An 18,617-nucleotide genomic window follows, 5' to 3' on the forward strand; every position below is an offset into this window, starting at 1 on the left:
TATATATATATATATATATATATATATATGTACATAATTTTTAGAGCAAGATGGTTTATCATCATGGTGGCAGCATATCAGGGGCCTCAAGATGTGAAGCCTACATGCACATGACTTTTTTACTGAGTATTTGAAGCAGGACTGGTCACTCGGACCTTATGCCTAACCTAAACCTAAAAAGTCATTGAAAAAATCTTGCACAAATGTAATCCCCATGGTGGTTGTGTCATGTTAGCATGGCATGATCTTCTAGCACATAGTTGTATCTTGACATAGTTTGAGAGAGTCGTGCCAGTGTGGGTGTCATGGTGCAGGTACAGAAAAACATCTTAGAGATGCTGAAAATACTAGAAAACACCAATTTGGTGAGTACCAAGAGTGTAGAAGCATCAAAAGTTTATTCATGCTGAAAGAGGTTTTCCAGATTTGTTGCTATCACATTCTAAGGTTGTGAATATCATAGCTGGGTTGTCATCCAGTGTGATATTTCTTTCGAAAAGATGCAGGTTTTGCTAACTTTCAAGGTTTATTTTACATTCTCTTTTATTTTCATTTATTTTGTCTGTTTTGTCCAACAAGTTCAGGTTTCATATTCTGGTAGGGTTTTACATTCCTCACATTTTTATCCCTATCTTTGCTTCTCACTATATCATGCATATTTGTTGTATCAAAGGAAAATTGAAGGTAAGATGTGTGTGTGTGTGTGTGTGTGTGTGTTGGGGGGGAGTGAGAGAGGGTTTGGATGGGAGGTGGGGGGTGTTGCAAGCTGATTATTTTGGCGGGAATTCACAGAAAGGGAAAGACAAACACCCTCCTCTTCAGTCTGTGATTTTCAATCTCACAATGAGACCCAGCTTCCCTCCAGGCCCAACACAATACGTCAAGGCAAATATCCAGCTCCTTATTGGACACCGTTCCACCTCTCCCTCACTCAGTCACACACACACACACACACACACACACACACACACACACACACACACACACACACACACACCTACACACACACACACACACACACAGGCTTAGATTTATGCAGATGTACCAGTATATATGCACACACATGCCATTCTGCTGTGTGCACAAAGTGACTGTCTGCCTCACAGCCAGCTCAGTAAAAAAAGATGACTGTGTGTGCATGTCTGCAGCATCAGATTCTGTCCAAACACTCAACAGATGGTGACATTTAGTTGTATTTTTTTTCCTCCCTCTTCCATGACAGCAAGGTTAAGGGTGTGAAGATGCCTGACAGAGTGTGTTGGTGTTTGCTGGGTCAGTCCTGATACATGCTTCAGCATCTGTTCATTTTAACCCAGCTAAAGTATACTATAACTAGAAATGTACTAATAATGGAAGGTGTGATTATTTCCAAATAAATAATTTTCAAAAAGCACATATGATGCAATAAAAAAAACAGGACAACAAAATTCTGCTATTACTTGTTATTTAAACCATTTTGCTATATATTTCAAATGTGTTTTGTTTATATTGTGTCCGTGACTTAATTTTGAGTCCCCCAAAAAATACAGCAATGTGCTAGCCATAACACAGCGTGACAGACTAATCCTACACATCAACATTAGCTGTTCATGCTATTGTGTGTGATGTTTTACAGTTTAATATTAGAGTGTGTTACAAACAATGGTGTGCTTTCCAATAGAGCTGAGTCTGTTCCATGGTTCTTTTGAAAATAGAACAATTAACATATTGAATACAGTATGTTTGCTTCTGGACAAGGACCAGACTTGCGAGACTACAGCTGATCGTTGCATGAATCCTGTCCAGATAAGTAAAATCTGCTGAGCTCAGTCTACATTTGTTGCCATACTCACTGATATTAATTTACAATAGTAGCTGCACCTTGTTTGATCTTGCCAAGTAAGAGTTTATCACACTCTTGCCAGGATTCCCCCAAGGATTGTGCAGCTTTTACAAGTGAAAATAAAGACTTTGTGCTCTGTCCAATGTACAAACCCCTTGGCAAGGGAGATGAGTGCCTCAAACTGTGCTTCCAACCAGACAGTGTATGTCTGTTCTGAATTAATTTAGAGGAAACCTCCACCCTTACAAATGTGAATAACTGCCAGTGCAAAAGGAGCCAGAGTCCCAAAGATTAGTGCTGTTTGTGAACAGGATTTACCATGAACTATTTTTTTGACTCAAGAGTTATTAGTGTTTTGTGCTCTGTGACACTGAAATGCAGCAGATAGTGTGTAAAAATTATCTGTGAAAAATTGGAGCCAAATCCAGGCTGTGGATACTTTTGATGAATCTGGGGTTCTGTGCATAGGAATTGTTTAGAACTGTTTAGCAAACGTTTTCACTCTTAACAGACACACTGTAAGAGTGTGGTTTGTGTTATAGTATATATATATATATATATATATATATATATATATATATATATATATATATATTACAAAGAAAAAAAACAAATTGCTTTCCTTCATGTTGTCAGCTACATATAAAAACATTGAACATTGCATTGACATTGAACTGACACCTAATTGTGAGTAAAAAAAACCCAAAACAATATCAAAAAAGTTATATTGGTTGCAGTTTGAAAATATTGGAGTCCAGATTTAAAAAAAAATTAAAACAAACAAACAAACAAACAAACAAAAAGTTTTCACCTCATCTATTTTTTTTTCCTTCAGTTCTAACAATCGTTTGCTCACTCATGTGAAATAAATCAGGCTCATTATCAATATCTCCCTTGGAATACAACATTTGTCATGATTGAAAATCAGGTTTAGAATGTATTGAATTCAGGCTACATGCCAGTGAGGTGTTGTTTAAAAGCTAGCAGTGCAATAATTGGCTAAAGTATTTATTTTTTATTACTACATTTTTTAATTATTAACTATGTTTTTTATTTTTTCCTCAGTATAATACATGAGCTGCAGTTTATGTAAAGTTTTAGGACATAACATCAATCCATTTCCTTTTCACCTGCTTTTTCTTTTTCGGGCCCTAGACAGGTCTCAAGTCAAGACAAACGAGAGAAACAACCATTCACGCACTAACTCACACCTAGGGACAATTTTAGAGTGACCAATTAACCTAACATGCATGTTTTTAGTCAGTGGGAGGAAACCGGAGCACCTGGAGAAAACCCATGTATGCCCAAAGATAACATGCAAACTCCACACAGAAAGGATGAGGCAAACCTGTGACCTTCTTCCTGTTAGGGGACAGCACTAACCACTGAACTCCCATGCTGCCCATGACATAACATGATAGTGCATATTTTATGACAACACTGCTAAATGTAATTTTGTTAGTTTGTTTTGTTAGTACACCTGATAATACTAAAAGCCTTGTGGTTACATATGCAGTAATATTCTATCCTATGTGTTTGTTTGCTTGATTTCATAGTATCATTTTTATTATTAGAAATTATTCTTAGTTCATTATGTTTCAGACTACCAGTGTACTATGATCAAAAAAAAAAGTATTAGAAACTTGAATTGTTAAGCTAAATAGTTATATCCCTATTTGAAAAGATTGCATATGGAGCTTTGAGTTTATTCATTTATTTTAAGATAAATGCAACGGTTTCAGAATGTATTACTGTCCTGAGATTGCATGAGGATAATGAATCAATTTGTAATTTACTGAACAAGCATAAATGTCATCAGAAAAACACAGCTGGTGAGCCTGTTTTGTAGAAATAACTGTGGCATTCGTAATTATTTATTCACTAATTGTTGACAACTCTGTGGCACACAAAGTACTTCATGAACATATAGCTCCTGATAAAAAATATTAACAAATATCTTTTTTTTTAAATTTTTTGTCTGGCTGAAGTTTTTTTTTGGCACAGTGGCTATTGGTTCGGGAGTTTATGCATTTGTTTGTGGTAATTCAATTAGTATATAGTATTCAAAACCACAATTGTTTTGTTAAGATGCAGTGTTTCCAGTGTTTTCACCAGAGAATGCAGTCACTCCCCCTCAGTTTGTGTGTTATGTCCAGTATGTATAATTGTGCTGTGTTCTGCAGTTTGGTAATTGTAAATGCATGACTGTGCAACAGGTGTGAGCCCCTGCCGATACAGGACCTTGTAAAAAAAAGAGACCTACAAATACATTTTCTTCCTGGGTTTTCTAAAAAGAAGATGTAAGATCAGCTTTGACGACTCTAAGGCCCCATCAAGCCTTAGATACGTAATGTTTTGAAATGAAATGCAAGCTAGATTTCTAATTTTGGTTAAGAAATAAGATGCAAGTTAGGTTTAGATGTAGGATAGATCTCTAAATTAAGTTTAGGATTGAACTGTAAGTTGTGGTTATTTTTAGAAAAGTAGAAGCAGAAAGCTCCTTTTACATCCGTCTCTTCCCCTTCTTTTCTGATGTAGCAACATGCTGCACTGGGTTTCAATGCAAAAAAGTAAACAAAAGAAAAACAACACAAACTAGGCAATCGGGTACACAAAGATGAAGGTTTATGAAGTTTTTAACTGTGATTGTGGTGATATGTCATGGTAACTAATGTGGTTTAAACTGCCAGCCCTCTGTTTCTTACAAATACATCTTTTTTTTTTTTTCTTTCCTGAAACATGATATTAATCTTTGCAAAACTGATACATCAACCTATATAAAAGTATATTACCATTCGTGGAAACCATCTGTGAGCTCACATCTTACCTAAATTTATTTTTATACTAATCTTTTACTTAGATTCATGACCTGCGTTGATGATTTATGCTGTTTTCGTCAGTTGTGACCTGATGTCAGCTAAACATATGTGCTAAGTGGTTCTTGGGTGTACATCACATGCGTCGTAGCTGGGAGACTAAATAAATGCCCTTTCCTTTGATCGAGAGGTTTAGCGCTACCGTCTGTTTTCACAGCGTGAGATCCCCTCAGCTTGTCTGCCATTTGTGGAAAAACTGATAAGACAACGTGAAAAGCACAGCACTTGATGTTGTGCCGGAGTGAGCTTGATATAAGGAGCGGCTACTGACTACTGAAATGTCAACCAAACAAAATCAGATGAACCACACCACATTAGTTTATTTATTTATTTCATTTCCTACTGGTTTACAGACAGAAGATCTTATCAAGATAAAAGAGCAAAAGCAGAGCGGCTGTGGGCGTGTGTAGATTTGGGTAAATAAATGAGGTTTGACTTTGAGGGAAGCTGAGATCTCTAAGGGGCTGAAGCTAAAGATGAATGCTAGAGGCCAGGGAGAGAACAAAGGATGTTCCAAACACTTGCCACAAAAAATATAGATTGATTTTTTGATAACTTATTGTTAGCATTTAAACATCTGCAGCATATTTGCCTTTATGTGTGAATGCTGTTGGATTATTCTGTGTATGAGTATGAGATAGGCAGACTCACATTAGGGTCTCATGCTGATCTTTGCTGAAGGTTGCAAATGAGAGAATACTTTACATCTATGGATCACACAATGTCATTCTTCACCACTTTTCACTTAGATGTTTGCACTAAGAAAACGAGATTAGGTGGAAGCAGTGAAATTGGAAAGGAAGAAGACAGAGATAAGAAAGGGGGAGTCATGATTCTTAGTCGGAACACATTTCCAAACACACCTCTCTGGATATTGTTTGGTCTGCTCCCCGCAAGCTGCTACACTCCATTATTCTACCAGAACAAGGAAAGTTTTCTTGAGGAATATTTGTGGTTCAGCGTTTGAATATCTTTTCTTGAAGCGCACCTCATGGGATTCACTCTTTAGAAAAATGTGCATTTCAGACAGCTTTTAGCATAAAAACAAAAATCCAAATATAACTGCAAAAAACATCATCCAAGCTGAAAAACAAACAAACAAAGAAATCCTTTGCTTCTCAAAAATTAAATGTGAACTTTTAACAAGGAATTATGAATGTGATAAATACAATATAGTATGAGGTCGTCTCCAGTCTAGACTGCACACTGAACATATTCTGTATATCTTCAGCAATGCATGCACTTTGTTTCAAGTTTAAGGTCTTTAAACACAACATGTGCGTGTGTGTGTGGAGTTTAAGATTCAGCCATTTGTAGTGTGTCTCTATGTGGTTTTGCACCTGTTTAGCTTCCCTCTTAGTTTCTCTAATAGTTTGTGTTCAGAATATTTTATGGTATATTTATTCCTTGGCACCATGATGGGTGGGCAATCATGTAACCATGTTTGTGTGTGGTGTGTGTGTGTGTGTGTGTGTGTGTGGGGGGGGGGTATTTGTGTATCTGTTAACCCATTTCAAGATGCTTGCCACAGCTAATCAACCTTAGCAAACACAAATATTGATATAACTCAGTCAATGTTACACCTACTGAGGTAGAATGTAGTGCAGTGTAGCTAAGAGCTGTCAGCAACACATTCTTTGAGTGCAAAACGACTAAGCAAAATCTCTGTTCAAAAATCAACCTTGTCTGTTGGCCAAATAACTGATGAACCACTGAATAGATTTCAATGAAACTTCAGAAAGTATTCATCGGATGGACGACTGCAAGTGAATAAGTTTTGGAGCCAACTTGATTCAAAAAGGTCACTACAGCTAATCAACCATAGCACACTGAAAAAAGAAAAGTTATAATCCATAACTCAGTTTTAGAGATATTGAGACAGAAATCGGTGTGGTAATAGTTGTGAGTCATTCCAAACACATTTCAAGCTCTTTAAAATTAAACTCCAAATGGCAGTATGCTTTTTTCAATAAACTACTTTCAATGTATTCCTGTATTTATTGTCATCTGTTATAGGTATTTAGTATTCATTCAGTCCTTAGATCTCACCCATGCCCTCACACATATCCACCTTGTAATCAGCTTCACCTAATAATCACCCTTTCTAGTATTTATACTCCTCCCTATGTGTTCTAGTTTGGTTCAGTTGTAATTTTCATTTGGCTGCCTAACCAGTCTTTCACGTTTACTATAAAAGTTTGGTTTTGCACTCACCTCCTCTGTCTGAGTGCCTGCAATTTGGGTCCTCACTTTTTCATGTGACACCATCAGCCAGAAAATTCTGAATCCCAACTTTGTTGAAGCAATCACATTAATATTTTATCCTAGATTCTAGTCAAATACTGACTTAATTTAGTGGAGAATAATATCATGTAAAAAAAAGAACAAAAAAAAAAAAGAAATTGGTGTGTTCCCTCATGTGGAAAAAAATTAGGGAGAAAAAAAACCTTCCTACCTGTGGTGAAGCTACAACTCGGAAGAAACCAAAAGAAACTTTTGAGCAGACATTCAGATTTGACGCTGAATACAAATGCAAAATATTATCTCGACTGAACGAAGTGATACTTTCAGTGCCGCTAGTTTAAAATAGTGTCCCAGTGCTGCTGTGTCTTACATGAGTTTTGAGATGGGGATAAAAATAAGAATTGCTGAGTTGCCACCTCGCTACAATAAAAGATGAAGACAGACGCAAGAAGACAGGCAAAGCAAAGACAAAGAATGAGGGATATACATATCGTGCCATCCTTGGTGATAACATTAATGTCAAGGTGGAAGGGGGAAAGAAGACATCAAAGCTGATGAATATTTATGGATGCCCACAGTGAAGTGCTGTTTTAGAGTGAAGTGGGACAGAATGCCCTCATGAAGACAGCACTTTAGGGCCTACTCTTACACAGACTGTGACTCTATGAATATTCATTGTTCATTGTCCCAAAAACAATTTGCTTAACGCTTTTGACTTCTTTTCATCCGTAAAATATGTGTATTTTCATTTTTTTTCTTCTCTTCTGTGCACACATGGCTCAGTATATAGTACAGTCTAAAAGGTCTGTTACAGAATGCACCTTGACACTTGGCGCAACAAATGCCCAGGAACCAGAGATGCTTGTTGTCATATAGAAAAACTCATTGCATTAAAGCTTTTGTTCTGCATTGTTAGCATGACATGTCACCGGCTGTGCTACAGTCTGCATGATGTTGTCACACTGTGATTGTTTGAAAGTAGAACATATATGAAGGGCAGGGTCTGTAGTTCTTTAGCATACTTCACAATATGCCATAATAAACCTCCCTGCAAACTGTCACAGCAACTAGAGCAGAGCTAAAAAAAAAAACATTTTCTGTCATGAATTTGGTTTAATTATTGCCTGCCAATGTAAAAGGAAGGTGATAATGTAATTGCCTTTGCCTGGGTGTGTTTGTCTGATAGCAAAATACCTCATAAAACAGGAGGTAGTTTTTAATACAACTCTTTGAAAGTAATCATTGAATGTGCATCTACAACTGAATAAGTTTTCAAGTCAACCTTATCCAAGATGGCCGCCACAGCTAATCAATCTCAGCAAAAGCAAAAAATGGCTAAAACCCCAAATACTTTTACATATAAGCTGAGTCAACATCAAAATGTTTTGTAAGTGTTAGCAGATTAGGTAAGATCCTTGTGTAAAATTGTCAGGTTGTGGGGAGAGCGTGGCAAACCCAATTCGCAGACTCATGATATAAAAAACAAAAAGATTTATTTTTGAATAACAAACGTGGAAAACAAAAAGCTGACGTGGCAGCAAAAAATAACTATAACAAAAATTCCTAACAGAAATGGCAAGACGAGGCAAGGAAGAACCGTGGACAAAACAAACAACCAAACATCTAACCAGCAACAATGAATTGGCAGGGAGGTGGAGAGGAAGACCAAGTTTTAAACACTGGGGACAATCAGGTGAAGTGGGCACAGGTGAGTAATGAAGATTGACAACAGGTGGAGATGGGTGTGGCAGAAGGCAGGAGTAGACTGAGGAGGAGTGAATAGTGATGGCAAACATAAACAGGAAAACTAAACTGAAACAATAACATAAACTGAAACAAGACAATAATCAAAACAACAAACCGAAAATACCAAACTAAGACAGAGACAGACAGAACATGAGAACAAAACCAAAAGTCTAAAATAAAACTCAAAAGGAAAAAACAAAACTGAAGAAAGCAGGAAAAACAAGAACCCAAAACAAAACTAAGAACAAACCCAAAAATACTAGAAATCATGACAAAAATGTTGGGATTCTAGGCTGCAGGTGATATGAATTATAGGACTGCCAGTATAATTCAATGAAAGTAAAAATGTTGTGATGTAACTCTGTTTAAACAGAGTAGGGGACTGAAAGGAAACCACACGCTATACAAAATACAGTAAAATGATTTACATTGACTGTAAATTGCAACAGTTTCCTACATATAAACTTTTTTCTATGTAGTATGGCTTTGATCTATAAAATAAACAGTGGATTGAATTTCATCTTAAATTAAAAACACATATATATATATATATATATATATATATATATATATATATATATTTACACACGCACTCTATACATCTTTGTTGGATATGAATAAAAAAAAAAACTTCCAATGACAGACATAAAGACATAAATAATTGTTGCATTTAAAAAGGTGAACTGTCTTTGAGCATAATAGTAAACCATTTTATTTTCCATACATCACCAAGAGTCAGTAAAATGCCTAAAACTCATGGAAGATTAATCTTTTTCATGGTGAGTGATTCAAATCATCTACATATTTTCATAGTTCATGTATAATTGTGATGCTTTTAATGCACTTATTTCTTCAAAGTCTCCTCACTCATCACTCCAGCTTTATTACAGATCACCCATTTGCTGTTCAGGCACTTTTAGCTCCAATTTACTCCTCCTAAAATGAAAGTGCCTTTAAATGTTCAGTCCTGTGGTATCACCTCTTGGCATGGTGATGTCTTTTTCCAGACCGTGTGTACCAGTGCTGAAGAGGCTTTGTAGACTTGTATAAATCCAAGAAAGTGCACCATATTTCATTAATCTAGACCTTGAGGAGGTTGTAAAGCCACAAGTGTCCTTCCTTAAGTGGGTCTCTTTGCAGGGATTACAAGTTTGATAACCTTGGTGCTTACTATTATGCTACAAACAAGTCATAAATAATTGGAAGAGCTGATATAAAGAGTCGTACAAAAGAGCTTTGGTCATAGCGTCAAACGAGAGCAACTTTAAGTGCAAGAGAATCAACTATTTTTGAAGGGTTAAAACACAAGCTATTGTAAAAATTTTTCTATTTGTGTATATGTTTAAAATAATCTGTATCCATTTGAATTCAAAGTTGAAATCTTTTCAATGCTAGAGCACATACTCATTAATTTCTAATCTCTTGTGACCTGTCAATGGGATTTTTCCTCATCAGGAAAGCATTGTTTAATCCAAGAATAACAGTGAATAATTTTATTATTTTAGCATGTTAGCACAAGGTGCTTACATGAAAAAAAGAAATTAACTGGTCTTCTTTGCTAGCTCCCGAAATTGGTTTTACCTCTCATTTCTCAATTCTTCTGTTCAGTTCTTTAAACCTGAAGAATTCTTTGAAATTAGAGGTGAATTGTGTTCAATGACAAAGTTAGTCTGCTTCACTACTATGTTTAGGCATTTAGGAAATCCAAAATATAAAGGACTGGCAATCTGAATAAACATATGATCCAATCAGACCAGGAAAAAGAGCTCAAAGTCAGGGAATTTATATATATAATTTTCAATGAAGACCAAACTGGTGCAAGAATACCTAAATCACATTTCAACTAATAGTCATAATCTAGAGAAATTTGATTATCATTATCATAAAAAGCTATTGATGTATCAAGACAAACATTTCCCATTTCACACACAACATCCTCAAACTGCGTTTTTTTTTTTTTGCTGAGCCACTTGGAAGTCTCATGCGATCGAGCAGACACGGCGACTACTGAAGCAGTTGCAAGCAAAACACTGTATATGGAGTTTTCTTTATTTATTTATGTCAGTAGTTTGTGTGTGTGTGTGTGTGTGTGTGCTGTGTGAGTCAAAATCAGGCTGTTGGCGGACCCTTACTGTGTCAGTGATGGTAATAGTTTGCCAGAACCTTAGGGGAGCTGCTCAGCAGGATGCTGTGTGTGTTTGTGCGCACATATCAGCAGGAAAGGGTAGAGCAGGCCCCACAGTGCATGTCTCAACAGCCAAGTCATCAACCCTTTTAATCCAGCCCAGCAGGGATGTGTTTGTGTTTTTGACAGTTCTTGTGTGTGTCTGTGCGTTTGAAGAACTTCAGGAGAACTGCTGTCACAAAGTTGGTTTTGTTATCCTCTGAGGCGATACAGAAAGCATTCTAAAAACATTTTCCTACCAGGCAAGGTTCTTCAGAATTGACTTGGATAGTAAGATGAAGCCTTTCTTTTGTCAGAGTCATGTTGATTTTGTTGAGTTTATTTAAAGATGTTTCCAAATATATTTAATGCTCAGCCCAATCTCACCACATTGTCTCTCTTTATTTTTTTCTTCTCTCTCTGCAGGACGAATGTCATAGGATGAACACTGCTGGTGGGGTGTGTCTGTCTGTGCTGTCCTTCCTCCTGGCTCTGGCTGGGGCCCTGGCTGCTCTGTCTGCCCTCGCTCTAGCTCCTCTCTCTGCCCTAGGTGAGGCTGCCCATGGGGCTGCCGATAGCATCCCCATCACCAGGGCAGATGGGGGCCCCTCACCCATCTCTTCTCCATGCTCCAGCCTCGTAGCAGGAGTGCTCTACGGCTCTTTCTCCCTAAGGGAGCTCTTTCCCACCAGAACACCTGGTTGTTCGTGGTCTCTGGAAAATCCAGATCCAACAAAGTACTCCCTCTACCTCCGTTTCTCCCGCCATCCTGTCATCTGCCAGACACACTCCCCCATGCTCCTTTCCCTTGACCACCACCAGGCCAATCAAAGCTGCCCCCTTCATTTACAAACAGCCACAGCCAGGGATCAGGAAGTAATTGATCTCTGCGGCAGCCACTCCAACTCAGACAGACCCTACTCCTTCCTTCAGTTTGACAAAAACTTTGTCCAGCTGTGTCTAACGAGACATCCAGCTGCAGAAGAGCCTCAGGTAACCAAGGAATTGTTAGAGCAGCGACTGGTTGAGGTGTTACTCATAAACAACGAGAACTCCAGTCAGTTCACCTGTGGTGTGCTCTGCCGATGGTTTGAGGAGTGCTTGCGGACAGATCACAATGGTGACTGGGAAGTTTCTGATGGGGACGGTTGCGGAATGACCCAAACAGGCTGTATTTGTCCAAATCACAACATTATGGTACCGCCCATTCCATTACTCCCAGAGACACCACACAGTTTCAGCAATGGTTCACTGGTTCCTGATGACTGCTGCGTCACTGAACTTCATTCCAACGATGCAATCGCCATAGCACCCAGAGATGTTCGACAAGGTAGGACTACATTCCTAACAATGACATGTATTTTCTGTGCTGCTTTGCAATTTTCATTATATTACATATGAACTCATTTCTCTGTAGCATTATTTATATATATGTCGTGTAACACAACATGCAAAGGCATACATTTCCAAGGCACGTTGTAATCTATAGATTGTTAAAATTCAAGAGGGAATTTTATCTCATATGCACAGTTGTGTATTCAGCTTAGAGTGACAAACAGACACAAAGAGTTATTCTTGTTATCCTGGTTTTTCACCAGGGAGGTCACAATTCTTGGCTTGACAGAGAATTTATGATTTGAATTTTTGTCTTTTGAGTGTTGCCCTTTAATTAAAAAATAAAAAATAAAAAAACACTCAAGCAGTTCAAAGGAAGCCTTTTAAACCTTCCATCAAAAGATTTGTTATGCCCGACAGAAACTCAGCCTTTTGATCTATATTTTAGAGATTCCCCCTTGTGGGCAAGAGGTGTGGCTCCAAGGAGATTGGTCCACAGGCTGCACACTATTGTGTGTTTACTTCATGCGCACACTAGAGAGTCTGTTTACAGAGTTAGGACAGAATCAGATGTGACACCAAAGCACAAATATATAAATATCTTAATAACTTGAACATAAAGCGGTTAATCCATTTACACTCCATATGTTTGCATGGATGCATACCATATTAATCCTTTTATGGCTGTAAGCTATGCAGATAAATGCTGTATCAAAACAGAAAAGTGACAAGAGCTTGCACTTAAGCTTTCTCGATAATTTCCTTTCATCATTGCCACCAGGTATTTTTTTTATAATGCAATTACATTTGAATAATGCAGAAGTGAACTGTTGTATACAGTGATATAATGTAGTTTCTCATTTACTTTTCAAAATGACACACATTGCTAATTTTCCCATAGGGAGCTAATAGGCACATAGAGGCTACATACTTGGTCTGAGAGACTTGCCCTGACTACAATACACATAAGTATTCTAGGGAGACTCCAGCCTTGCTGACAGAAAAAAAAAAAAAAAAAATTATCTGGAATTTTAGTCAACTGGGGCTTGGAATAACGATCTAATAACCTTACGGGGGAAATGAATCAAAGGGCAAAAAAGAAGTAGTGGATGGAGTTTGTTGATTTTTTTTTTTTAATATATATATTTTAATAGCAGAAAAAGACAACTCAATAAAAAAAATAATGTCCTTAGTGCTTTTGTGATACCAAACCAATTGGGTCAGCTGTTTGATCAAACTGTTGGCTTTTCAACTCAAAGGTGATGGATTTTTTTACATGTTGGTTTGCAGTTGTTTATGTCTTTTTTGTTGTTGTTGTTGTTTGTTTTTACAAATGCTAGGGATTGTCTTTTTTTTTTCATGTCACCTCAAACCAAATTTAATACAGTGGTATCATGCATGAACATACCAAGGTAGACGGGATGGTGAAAGTTCACTGACTGATACTCCACTGATCCAAAAACAAAGTTTGTCACCAGGTCAAATTGGTGTGTGTTTGTGAAGTGGGGTCAATTTAACAAACAAAGCCATTGTCTCTCAGCTGATTCTGTGATGCCAACTTGATGCATGAAAGCACACACCAACTAACAACCTTAAGTTTGTGAGTAGTACCAAAAGGGTACAGTGTCTGCTTCATTAGGTTTGTTTTTATGCTGATAACCTGGAGGTGGGAGGTAAAAAGGGCTGAAGTCTTCTGATACACCTGGGAATCCTCAAGTGATCGCTGGCAACTAACTAGCTGTTGTTACATTTACTGGTTTATACACTACATTTAGCATTAATGACAAGGGGTTAATGTGATGAACTGTACAAAAGAAAAACACATAGACATAATAGGGCATGTTTTTGTTTGTTTGTTTTGGATCTGTTTTTAAACTTGGAAGGTAAAATTTGAGTTAGTATCTCACTGAGGTGTGACTGTTGGCAACTAGTTGGAGAACCAAGATTATGAGAAAATAAACCAAATTTTGCTTGGGATCACACTGAATTGGTACCTAAAACATGTTTGCCTATGTAGATAATTGTTAATAAGTTGGAAAATATGTGTGACATTCCTGCAAATGACACAAAATTGTGTATTGTTTCAATTTAGTCGCATAAGGGCCTAAATTTCTAAATGTCTAAATTTGGTTACAGTTTTTACTCTTTTCTGTCTCCAATCAATTATTTTTTTTAATAGGTTACCAACCCCTCCCAAAGTTGTCTCCTATTTCTGATACTCTTTGACACACAAAAACTAAATTAAGAAGGGTTCATGACAGTTTCCAGGTGACTCTGTGACTATTTTGAGAGAAATCTTTTTTTTTTTACTCAAATTCTTTTTAACATGATCCAATTCTCTATGACACAAGAGTGAAGACCTACAACTCATGCAAGGAAATTGAGAAACCTTGCAGACATTTTGGAAACTCCCTTGCAAATGCTGTTGGTGATGTACAAAGTGGTAGTATGCTAGGCTAGAATTAGCTTGTTAGCATATAAAGAAAAATAGGGTAATTCTTTAGGAAACTGAGAAATAAATTGATTCTGGTGAAAATTATTCATTTTTTAAAGGTTTTTAAACCAGTAGTTGTAAACCCTCACACCGTTATTGCAACATTTACTTTAAAACATCAAGCATGGCTTGATTAACTTGTAGGATGTTTATCAAATTTGATTTAAATTAAATAAAAAAAAAGATATAAAACTAAATATTAGCTTGCAGAAATCTTATTCACAATCTTTCCACCCAGCTGGAGGAGATGGAGATAAAAGAGAGAAAGAAAAAAACAAAAACAAAACAAACAAACAAAAAAACAACAACAAAATCAAACATGTAATTAAATAATTGCTAAAAGTTGGCTCTAAAGTGACTTTAAATCTCCAATTCATTTGAACAGTCTATATTTATTTTTTTATTTTTTTTCACTTGAGCAGAAGATGTCATGGGTCTCTGTCCGTCAAAGTGACGAGTGTATTACTTTGACACGGAATCATGTATCCCTTTAAAATATAGATAAACAAATATTTTCTCATTTCCATATAAATTACATATTAAGGGAAATGCTGCCCTAAAATGTAATGCAAATCAACTTTGCTATTTTCGTCCTACTGATAGATAACTATGGGATTATGTTGGCATCAATTCTTGTTTTTATTTACCTCAGGAAGATCTCACATGCACATTTATCTGTTTTTAATGCATGCATGTACATGGCTTTCTGAATAAAGAGTTCAGTCAGAAATATCAAAAGGCTCTAACCAGTATTCCTTTCTCTTTAATTATGCATGCTTCATCAAATATAACAAATAGGTGAAAGAAACTCAATCAGCCTTGTACAGACCCAGCTAGACTTGAAAATGTGTGCAGGCAGAACACCAGAATGCATAAATGTTTCATACAACAGAAAGCACATAAGGTGAAAGACAAAGTGTTGTTTCACGTTTGTTGAACAGTTTTCTAAAAAAAAATTTTCTCTAAAACTTTATGCAGATTTTTTTTTGCATAGCAGATCAAATGAAAATACAAAGGCCGACATATAGCACATACTGGTCCCAAAAAGAATTATGGCAAATTCTTGCATTTATGTGTGACTTCTCTGTTTATGATGCAAGATTTAGAAACCATATGTAACCCCACTGACTGACACTTTTTTTCCCGAGATGTCTTGTGGTTCAGTTTTAAATGTGCTTAAAAGATGGGAAGGGGTTAGAAATAAAACTGATAATTCAGAAATCCTAGTCTTTTTGTCAATCAATGGCCTATCTCAAACATCTATTTGACACAGTAACACATCATAATTCACACAGACTGAGTTTGGCACAGAAATAAATCAACCACTGTGGATCATTTGCACACATTTTCCTCACATTGTCAGAATTACAAAGTTATGATTTTTTTTCTTCTCCCAGTTATAAACTCTGATTCAAAATGGCCAACTCATATAATCAGCATGCCATAGCATTATAAGGTATTATACATTCCTTCAAGAGATGCTAGTTTCTTTGTTGTCCTGTATTTTTTGACATGTGTTATAGTTTTTCAGTATTTAGTGTTTTCATGCAATATTATACGTGTTGCCAATGGCAAAATGGCAGGATTCTTGCAAGAATGTGTTCAGTATACTATAGATTTCGGTTTAAAAAGAGATAACTTTAAATGGAAAATGACATTCCTCCTATTCACAGAAGTTGTTTCTCATTCTGCTTAAGGATTCCCCAAGGTTGTGCTGAATTTTAACAGATTTTCTAACTCTAAACATTTCGGATTTGTGAATCATACATTAAGAACTTTGTAGCAGTGACGAAATAAATCACATCAATAAGTGCTCCACCCAGACTGTAAACCTGTTGAGTGCACTAATAGTTTTCTCATGAATGCAATGGTTTACATTTATACAACAATTTCTATTTTTTTACAGTCTAATTCATAGTTATCTATTTTTTTTGTTTGTATTAAGACATACTGCTCAAGAGTTGAAATGGATGCACTTCTGTGACATTTGTGGAAACACCAGCCCTGCTGCTGTCACAGTGATGGATGATGGATGCCATACTTCCCCTTTTTTGTCGTAATGATTGAGAACCGCGGGATATACAAGGTTAAAGCTGCGATCTGAATCAAGATACAGAGCATTTCTTATTATTTGTTTATTTATTTATTTTATCTGACATTGTGGTTTCTATTTCTATTGCTATTGGGAGAAGGGTAGAAAGATATAAAGCTTATTTTTTTTCTTTGATGGTCTATGTAGCCTATTATGCTCATAAATTTCCAGTGTTATGAATTGTAAAGACACAAGAATGTCCCAGTGTGCAAGAATTATCTTTATACAAAAGTATGCGGGAGACATGATTGTTCTCAATCACTCATCAGTCACACAGAGGGAAATTACACCATCCTGGATGTATTAGCTCATTCATCAAACTGCAGTAGCTATAGCTGTCCTTTCATTTAATTACTTGGCTTCCACACTTTAACTTGGAACTAAAATGGGAAATGCAAACAAGTGTGTGACTTTTATTTTTCAATCATTGTAAAAATTATCATTTTAAACAATGATTACATAAGCTTTAGCATGAAGCAAACACATGGAAAGTGATAATTTAAACTATCTAATCAGCAAATTTAATAAATGCCAACAACTGCAATTACTTTGAACTTGCCTGTGGGTTCTTTGGAAAGTAATGAACAAAAAAAAACATTGTACCTGCTGTAAATGAATGATCTCAGTTTGGAGAGAAATAAAAAAAAAAGTTTAGTTTGGAACAAATTTCATAGTTTTCTATACTTTTAACCTTTACATTGCCATCACTGTTGTATTACACATAAATCTGTTTCTTTATGAGTACAAACAGCAGCAGTAACAATTGCCTGTAGCAGTTTGCCAGCAGCATGGGGCATTTTTAGTGGGAATATCATTTTTGCTGGATTAACCATGTAATCTGAAACTGATGGGGATGTAATGGTTTCTGAAATAGTGTATGCATTAACCACAATGAATTATTTAAAACTGGAATTGGGTTAATACAGGAACAAATCACTTTGGTTTTGGCCTCACTGACACTAGCCAATAACTTGTCAGTCTTTTAGAATTTAACTATATTTCCCCAAACCCAGGTTCTTAAAAGAGCTATCTACAACATGGAAAATAATAAATGCTCAAACCCAAATAAAAGTTACTGTTGCCTCACATACCACCATTTTCTTTTGCCATTTCTTTATACATAGAAATTATTTTCCAATGGAATGTAGCTGTTCAGCAGTTAAATGTGAAAAGAAAAATGAAAGTCCATACTTATGCTACACCTTTATACTCGTTTCAGGTTCTGAAACACACGCACACACACACACTCATGCAGTGCTTTTTATTATAGTCTGTATTTTACATTCTATAAAGAGTACTTTTACATCTCAGTCATACACTTATAAGCATATCAGGGCCAGTGGGGGCTTTAGTTTCTTGCCCAAAGAGACTTTAGCATGCTAAAGGGGCTCAGGCTCCATCAAACCCCTAACCCTCCGCTTATAGGACACCTCCTGCCCCAAGCTGTGCATTAGTTCAAATGGTTGTAAACATTTTTTTTTTTTGCCAATTGCTCAATGAATAGACATGTGACGTTGACGAATGATCAACGGTTCTTTAACTCTAACGAAGGGAGTCAAGTCACAGACAGTGAAGAGCTGTTCATACCCCCACCCCACTCCCACACACCCCACCCCCGCTTGTGTTGTCCTCCTCAGATCCAAACACACATGCACTCCTCCTTTGCTATTCTACTGAGACGAAGAACAGGCAAAGGGGAGGAGCGCAGCAGTTGTTATAATCAGTGAACATGCGCTCAGGAGAGGAGGTGGGGTTGCACACTTGACAAGTCATGTGGTACTGCTATAGGCCATACACCACTAAGTACAGCTGTGCGTAGTAATGTACGGCCGTACAAAGTGGCG

General features: G+C 36.7%; 1 protein-coding gene across 1 annotated transcript in view; it reads left to right on the top strand.

Annotated features, from left to right (window-relative positions):
• Nucleotides 1-18,617, top strand: part of adgrb2 (adhesion G protein-coupled receptor B2) — a 262,967-nt gene that overhangs the window by 70,305 nt on the left and 174,045 nt on the right. The window contains exon 2 of the mRNA XM_017421731.3: nucleotides 11,279-12,182. Within this exon, the coding sequence (XP_017277220.1) occupies nucleotides 11,294-12,182 (889 nt within the window). The 5' untranslated portion in view covers nucleotides 11,279-11,293. The remainder of the gene's footprint in view (nucleotides 1-11,278; nucleotides 12,183-18,617) is intronic.

The sequence above is a fragment of the Kryptolebias marmoratus genome, linkage group LG5 (assembly GCF_001649575.2).
Source record: "Kryptolebias marmoratus isolate JLee-2015 linkage group LG5, ASM164957v2, whole genome shotgun sequence".
NCBI lineage: Eukaryota > Metazoa > Chordata > Actinopteri > Cyprinodontiformes > Rivulidae > Kryptolebias > Kryptolebias marmoratus.